This window comes from Centruroides sculpturatus, unplaced genomic scaffold (assembly GCF_000671375.1).
Source record: "Centruroides sculpturatus isolate CEXI.00-Female unplaced genomic scaffold, Cexi_2.0 scaffold107, whole genome shotgun sequence".
In the NCBI taxonomy this organism is placed as follows: domain Eukaryota; kingdom Metazoa; phylum Arthropoda; class Arachnida; order Scorpiones; family Buthidae; genus Centruroides; species Centruroides sculpturatus.
Window position 1 is genome coordinate 114,614 of NW_019384422.1, and position 8,585 is coordinate 123,198.

Consider the following 8,585-nt stretch of genomic DNA (forward strand, 5'->3'; position numbering starts at 1 on the left):
AAGCCTGAATGTTATCTTAAATATGTCATAACTGGTTTTTTCGCACGATCTCTATGTTTAGATTGTGTCATGTCGCTTTAAATAACAAGGAATCCATTTTTTTTTCTAAATATAGGTTTAAAGTTACTACCTCTATATATGAAAAATGTTTAATTAAGATTAATTAATAGTAGAAAAAAAAAGAGAAAATACTGGGATATAGAATAATGTGATATATAAAAATAATAAACGTTTAAAAAAGTATAGTGCTTTAAATCAAGTGTTTGGTTGTCTTTAACGCATAATTTTGAATTTTTCTGATAATATCTCTCCTTTTCCTTTAGATTATAATATTTATTAATAGCTTTTTTTCGTAAAAAGTCTACTTGCTCTCAAACGTTTATATCAGTCACTCAGAGATTGAATGAGACAGTAAGATCAATGTAATTTTAAACATAGATTTTAAAATTCATTGAGAACAACTATTGCCTGATATTGATATCATATATCAAAAAATAAGTGAATATTTGATAATATACATTATAATATTTTATATATTAGTTTACATTAAGAATTTATGATTAAAATTATTTAGATAAGAATAAACAGAGAACATTTTTCTGATGTACAGTACAGTATCTATAGGGNTACATTTACAACTACAAAATGCATTTTTCAGTGTTTTCCTTACTATAGTTTTTTTTTTTTTTTAATGTACTGCTTTAGTTTTAATTTGAGTGTGTTTTTCATGTTGGAACGAATTATTTGGTTTTACATGTAATCATACGGGGAAAAATGGTTCACCTTACGACATTTTCATGATACGATCTCAGTTTTGGAATGGATTAATTTCGTATCCTGAGGTACCACTGTATATGCAAGGCCTATGTAAGTGATAAGATTGTTAGGTTGGTGAAATTTATATCAATTAACATCTTGTTATTAGAAGATTAATTTATATAAATTTTATTAATAATAAATGAAAAAAAAGATATAAGGTGATTGAGGTAAATCCTGGCTACCTAAACCTTTGACGATCGATATTAAAACTAGTTTAAATAGTTCTTCAGGCACATTTCTATGGTCAGTCACTTTACTTTCATTCTGAATCGGGTAAACCTGGCCGAGAACACTTCAATGGTCTCTCGATACATAGGAAATATCAGACAGTTATTCCATACAATATCTGATAAACCTAGCCAGGTCTGGTTTGCTTGAAAGATTTTGACTAGATCAATCTGAATTCACTCGACAAACTTAACACTCAATTCGCATAAATATTTTTAGAACTTAAAAATTTGAGCGATGTTTATTCTGGGTCCTGAAGCGTTAAATGACCAAATTTACATAGTGACACAGTCCTTACATTTTGCACAAATTATTTAATTCATGGTGCTACCTCTGCTTCTTAGCACACAACTGATACAAGCAGATCATCGCTTCTCTATATACATTTGTGTTTGCTGACTGTAAGAAATATGTATGCTTCATCATCTTCCTCTGTTTTTTGGGTTTAAAGTGTTGTAATTGATACTTACAATTACTAGCTGTGTGGACTTTGTTTTTTAGACTTGTACGCATATTATATATGGACTCATGGGATTTCTCAAATATTTGTCTTACAAATTTTCTGCAGGGATAAATGCTGTTTAATAGGGCTGCAGGTATTTAATAGAAAGTACGCATAGTACAGTACAGTACAAAGCATTAACTTCTATCAGTATATCATTATACAAAAGCATGCCAACTTTATTACTTAAAGTTATGTCCTTTTATTGTCTTTATTTTCCTTTTTCCGTCATTACAAATACCGCTGACAATTCAAAACAATTTTTTAATTTTTACTCAAATTAACATATACTTTCAATGGATGTTTATTGTATTTATGCAAATGATTATATATATTTAATCTATTATTTATATACCTGTACAGGTACTGTACATGTTCTTCGATACCGAAAGACAAGAAAAGTAATCTGGAAAACGGACACTTTTGAATTTAACTAGTCCATTCATTTCCTTGTTTGGAGTTCATGAAGTTGTAATCAAATCGATTTAAAAAATCAAAATAAGAAGTTGACGCATCGAAGTAGATAGTCTTTTCTATAATCTAGGGTGAACACAGAGTACGTGTTTTTTCTGTGTTGAAAAGAGAATCTGCGATTGTTCGTATGGCTCCACGTAAATAACTGGTAATATGAGTGAAATGGAATTACTGAATATCACAAACGAGAGAAATGCAAAATGAGAAAATTAGCAGAAGTATTGAAGTTTGGGAAGATGAAATATGCATAAATTGTCAAAAAACAAGAAAAGCTATTCAATCATAATGACGACAAGAAGCAAATCCGACAATTGTAAGGTGGGAATAGCGCTCTCGTTGACATAGCGGTCATAGAATTGTTTCTCAGAGTCGGAAGTCAGAATGTTCCTATATCAAGGTAGATCATACAAGCCAAAGCTTTACAATTTAAATTTAAATTACCTGCCTAGACTTCAAAGCCTCAAGCAGATGCTTTTAAAATTTTTCAAGCCCTCATGATATCCAATTTATAGTTGTTTGTGGAAAATCCTCTGGAGTTGATTGTAATACAATACTGTAGTACAGTACAATGGGAGGCTATTAGTCTTAGTCTTTATTTTTCTGCTTTGATATCGGATCATGATTTATTCTTGAAGAGTAAAGTGAGAATGAAAATTCAGTTGATATACAGAAAATTTCTCCATCATTTTTATCGGAGAGATGGTTGACAAGTACTGTATTGTACTGTACATTTCTGTATTCCGGTTTCATTATGTGGGCACATTCGATGCGCAAAGAAGACGGAGAACAATTTTTAGCTTACAGTTTCCGTTTCGATTTCTTTCGTCTGTTTCCGCATGTGAGTACAAAATATTTTGTACTCACATGCGGAAACAGACTGATGGAAAATGTTTCTGTGAATGCAAAAATGATTCTATCAACTGAATTTTCATTCTCCACTTTTGGTTATATCAGCAGTAAGCAAGAAAGAAAAAATAGAGACAAATTTAGGAGAAATATTTCGAAATAGATCAAAGTTAGGAATGTAAATTACTTTATGGACGAAAAGGACAGCCTATTCATATGCCAATCAATGGAACTGAGAAAGGAGATCAAGTTAGTTGTCAAACTTATACTGAAGTAACGTTTTGTCAGGATTTATCAAAAGGATGACTTTTTTCAAAATTCCCAGAAAAGACAAATGATCAAAAGAGCATGTGTGAAAATAAACTTACCAATAAATTTGACTCTATAATGATCCTTTCCATCTAAATAAATAGATGAAGAGAGGAACGAGACAGGAAAAACTATCCGGGGTCTTCCGTAATAACAATGAAGGCAGTATGCTACAAACTTTTCAACTTTAAATGACAATCTTCGCAAAGCATTCTAGGCCATCAAATAAAACTAGCACAGGTAATTTTGGGTCGAACCACATAGTAAAAGTTTATAATAGGACGAAAAAAAATACACCTGGCTTTACCTAGCACGTTCTCAACGTGCAAAATCCATAAGAAGATAGAGTTAAGAATTAACCCAAGATACTTGCAATACAAAGAATAACAATAGTGTCTGCATATTCTTGAACATACAAACCAAAATTATTAAGATCTTTCAGAAGATCATCCTCAACAAGACATTACAGCAAGAGATATCACTTTGAGAATAGCCTTTCAAGACAGATGCTTTCAAGGAAAGTTATTTCAAAATTTCCAAAGTTTCATCAATGTTTTCAAATATAAAAAAGTTAAAAGACCAAATAAGGCCAATGTTTCTCGCCAATTTTCCTTCCTATCATGGGTTGGCCGAACAAACAATGAGTATGGAAAAAGGCCCTCTTACAATGTTACTATGTTACAATGTTACTATGTTAGTGCATAATGGAAAGAGCAAAAAATGAAAAAATGGCCATATACAGTATACATACATCGAGATATGACAGAAGACATCAAGACAAATATACTGTATATTTAAACTTATATTTATCCTATTAATTTATATTTGATAAACTATTAAAATTTAAATGTGTGTCATTCCTCTGGGTCAATACTTGGAAATATGAGTAAACTGTAATATAATGAACGGAATTTCATTTCTCAGTTCTATTGTATTAAAATTTATACCATTTAAATGTACTGTACTGTACATTTAAATGGTAGATGTACAGTACATCGAAGTAGATGTCAAAAGAAACTTTCACACACATATTACTTTTCCGGCTGTTATATATAACAGAGGGAAAGTATGGCGATCTGTCAAAAAATAACCTTCCCCCAATATTTTTACATTTCTAGACTCAGGAAACTTTGAAACGTCGAGAAATGCAAAAAAAATCGGGGGTCTTTTCTTTATGTATGGATGTTGATGTGTGTGGAGATACGATTTTGTTCACCCACTTTGAAGCTTAATAACTCCTGTGCTTTTTGTCAAAAATTTCTGAAATTTTGCAGGGACGTTTGTTTATTAGAACGATTGATGCTGTTAAATTTTGGTAGTTAAAGATCGACGGGGTGGGGAAATAAAGGTAGTCGTGTGTCATATATTGAGTAGGATCTGACTTAATAACGATATTCCTCGTTATTAGCATTTAGATTTTTTTTTTTTTTATAAAACCCACCACTACTCCAAAATTAAGTTTTATTGCCATTTTATAATACTGTAATTAAAAATATAAAAAGTTTTTAATAATAAAATATCATAACAGATGGCGCCACATACGCAGTTTTAAATGTTGCTAAGAAAGTTAATAACTCGTTGCTGGATTTTTTAAATTATATACTGTATACGGTATGTCAGTTAGGTGATATAAAAATTAACAATTTCTATATTTTTATTACAAGAATTAGAAATTATTTTTGTAAAATATATTAATTCATTAATTCTAAAATAAAATTAACTAAAATAATTCAATTATTAAAAGAAAAAAAGAACGAAAATGAAAGAAAACAAATGACTAAAAATTACTTATTTAGTAGACTTCTTATCATCGTGGCGCCATCTCTTGAAAATTAAATCAACTAATTAAATTTTTTGACTACTTTTAGTTTCCAGTAAAGCACGAATAGAAAAGTAATATTTATAGAAAGAATATATAGAATGTAATAAGTATATGTTAAAATTTATTCTTTTTTATTTTTTTTTTAATATTTAATATTAGTAAATGAAAATATTGACGAATTGCATAAGAAATCTTTATCAGAATCGATTTACATAGATATACAGTATTTGTTTTTTCCCCGTGTAATATTCCAGATGTGAAGATCTGAGATTTAAGATGCCATTATATTATATTAAATCTATTAAATTATTTTATATTTTACCAAGCCGCAGTAGAAGGCATAAAAGGCTGCATACGACCTAAATATAGCAAATTCTCTTTTTTAAAATGATGATTTAACAATTAGGAAAAAATTCATCATGATCTCTCATAGTTGCTTGCATTAATGCATGTTTTATGAAATAGAAACATTTGCTTTAAAAACATTTATGTGGCATTATTACAAAAGAGAATTAATCTGTTTTATATACTTTTATTTACTTTTAATCAAGAAAGAAGAACGGGTTAATATACATATAGTTTTAAAATATTATTATAAAATAAAATTCAAAATATACGATAATATATTTTGAAAATATAAAATTCATATCGTACGGCCATATGCAGGGATGTAGCCACATGGGGCAGCAAGGGGTGACATTTCCCACGCTAACTCATTTCCCAATTCACTCTCTGTAGCCACCATTGCTGTTCCCATATAAGTTTAAAAGTAAATAGTGTAGTGATAACGGGCTATTGCATTTTTATAATAGCCTATCTACCCATGCAGAGTTTTTGTCAAAGCCATCAGCTATGCAAGTGACTCCCACTCGAAAATTTCTGACTACATCCCTGGTGATAAGGTAAGATGTAATCCTTGATAAATTCGGATTCAAATTCAACAGGATTCGTGATATTTTACGAATAGAATACATCAAAATTTTATTTTCTAGCCGTTTCAATTTGGCTATCCTCGTTGCTGTTAAGATTCGCTCATAAATAAGCATATATGAAACAAGCCGCAAAACCGACAGTAGGCTAGTGTTTCGTAGTGACATAACGAATTAAAACACAAATACAACATACTGTATGCCTATACATATAGGTCTGTATAAAGCTTTAAAATCTAATAGATTTTACATGAAGATAGTTAACTGCATCAAATAGAAAAATTACTTTTCATTCAAGATACAAATTATTAAACTTCAATATTACCTCAAAAAGCCTATGTTGGGAAAACTTTTTAGAGGAAAGAAACAATAATATTTCAAAAATACATCGAAAAAAATCTGAAATTTCTGTTATTCGAATGTCTAAATGGTCGAAACGATTAAAGATTCAACCTACCACTCTGGGGCTGAAACCTACAATGGGTTTGGAGAAAAGATTTAATGCTCTTTTCTAATGCTCATAAGACAAAATAGTAAAAAAAAAAAAAAAAATGCTATTATTCTATAAATTTTTGATACATATGACATTTAGCCTGTTATTTTTCTTTAACTATATTTATGCATATGTAAATTTGTCATTTAATATTACTATTATTGTCACATTATAATATTTCATAAGCTCGTTATTTTATGGTTTTTGTGGCATAAGAAGTCAGAAGAGAAGTGTTCAAAATATCGGTTTAAACAATGTCCAAACTTAAATATTATCATTTCTAGAATAAAGCAAAAAATAGATAAAATGTATCCTAGAATCAAAAGTGCTAGAGGACTCAAGATATCTTCCACTATTAACGGTTGAAATTCAGAAGTAGCACCTTTGGTAACAACGTTTAATAACACTTCGTCTCTATCTGATAATCCTGCCTCAAATAAACGTATTATTCTGAAAAAAATATTATCAATAAATGGATTAATAATCAATTTTTTAAGATAATAAATTAAAAACTAGAAACTCACATTTTATTAATTTCATTTCTGTAAGGAAATCCTTTTCTTAATGCATAAGCTACTGTAAATGTTACAATGGAATCTTCAGAAATAACGTATTTCCCAGATCCATACTGTTTTATCATTTCTTTGATCATATAAACTGTATTGAGAAAAGCTACACGGCTATTTAAAACAGTACGCAATACATCATTTTCATTTACTAAAGTTAAATTTTTCTTAATATAATTTGCTAATATTTTACCATTACCCGATTTTGATCCCTGCAAAAAACAGTATAAGAATAATATTAGTTGCCTATATAAAAAAATGCTAGTATCTAAATAAAGAACTCAGAACTTTAGTTAACATTTTCTTTGAATATCTAGATATATAATAAGATGATCTTTATTTACCATTAAAAATCTGGGTACATCACTACCAGGAAGAAATATACACGAATATTTTCCCTCCTGCATGGCAAGTGCTAATTCTTGAAATGTTGAAGGCACATCTTCAGTAAGAGGATAGGTTAAGAAAGACATTAATAGTCCCGTATAACAGGAAACTAAAATTAAAATGGAAAACCACCAAACTGTGATTAATAAACGTGAAGGAAATCTGTTTAAAGAACTCGTGTTTGGACCTAAAATAAAACTTTAAGAATTAATATTTAAGAAATGATGAAAACAATACCAATAAAATACAATTTACCTTGAAAAGTAAAGGATCCAAATAAGAACCAGAACACTTTAGATAATGGCCACAATGAAACTTTTTCATCAAAATAAAAATCCCTTTCTATAACTTTAAACAATATCATTCCAAAAACTAATACAGTAACAAATATAATCATCCATATCTGAAATAAATTAAAAATTTAATCATTTCAACTTAGTTAAATTGATTCTACAATATTAATTATGCATCAATATAAAAATAAATTCATTTATTATTAAAATGATTTATATTTATTATTAACTTAAAAGTGTTAAATTCAATGTTATTTATATTCATTTTAATTAATATTCGTTCATTATTAAAATAGGGTAAAAATATATTGAAATTTTCCAGATTTTAAGTCAGTGCTAAAATAAACGAGAAAGTACAGTCGACCCCCCTATAACACTGTTGATAATTCCGTTTTATATGAATTCCATGTTGTACGAGTCACTTATATTTTACAAATGCGTGAGCAGTTCACAGCCCGGCACACATATTTGTAAAATCTAAGTGACTCGTATAACATGGAATTCATATAAAACGGAATTATCAACAGTATTACAGGGAGGTCGACTTGTAATTACATAACACTTTTAAATATTACGCGTAATTTACATATTATAATTAATTTTAAGAATAAAATTACGATTATGATATAAAAACTCTATATAATACAGAAGAAAAATGAGTCTCACTTGTAAAGAAAATGGTTTGATAAGTGAACTCCAATTAGGTAACAATTTTGGTGCTTTAACCACAAATTTTACTTTATGAAACATGACATGAGTTGTATAATCTATTATATCATAGCGATCATGCATAACGAATATCGGAATAAATGCAATATCGGCTTCCTGGAAATATAATAATATAATGTAATTTTTCTTAAATCTATATATTTATCTATTATCATCTATATATTTATCTATACTATATATCTATCTAT

General features: G+C 28.9%; 1 protein-coding gene across 2 annotated transcripts in view; it reads right to left on the reverse strand.

Moving 5' to 3' along the window:
• Positions 1-6,515: 6,515 nt before the first annotated feature.
• The window catches only part of LOC111619435 (glutamate receptor ionotropic, delta-2-like), a 4,056-nt gene continuing 1,986 nt past the window's right edge, over positions 6,516-8,585 (reverse strand). The window contains exons 2-6 of one of the 2 annotated variants that reach the window (XM_023361139.1): positions 8,335-8,493; positions 7,631-7,778; positions 7,333-7,562; positions 6,947-7,200; positions 6,516-6,872 (exon numbers count right to left, since the gene is read on the reverse strand). In XM_023361139.1, the coding sequence (XP_023216907.1) occupies positions 6,602-6,872; positions 6,947-7,200; positions 7,333-7,562; positions 7,631-7,778; positions 8,335-8,493 (1,062 nt within the window). In that variant the 3' untranslated portion in view covers positions 6,516-6,601. Of the gene's footprint in view, positions 6,873-6,946; positions 7,201-7,332; positions 7,563-7,630; positions 7,779-8,334; positions 8,494-8,585 lie in introns of those variants that run through there. The other variant, XM_023361140.1, reaches the window with a different exon arrangement.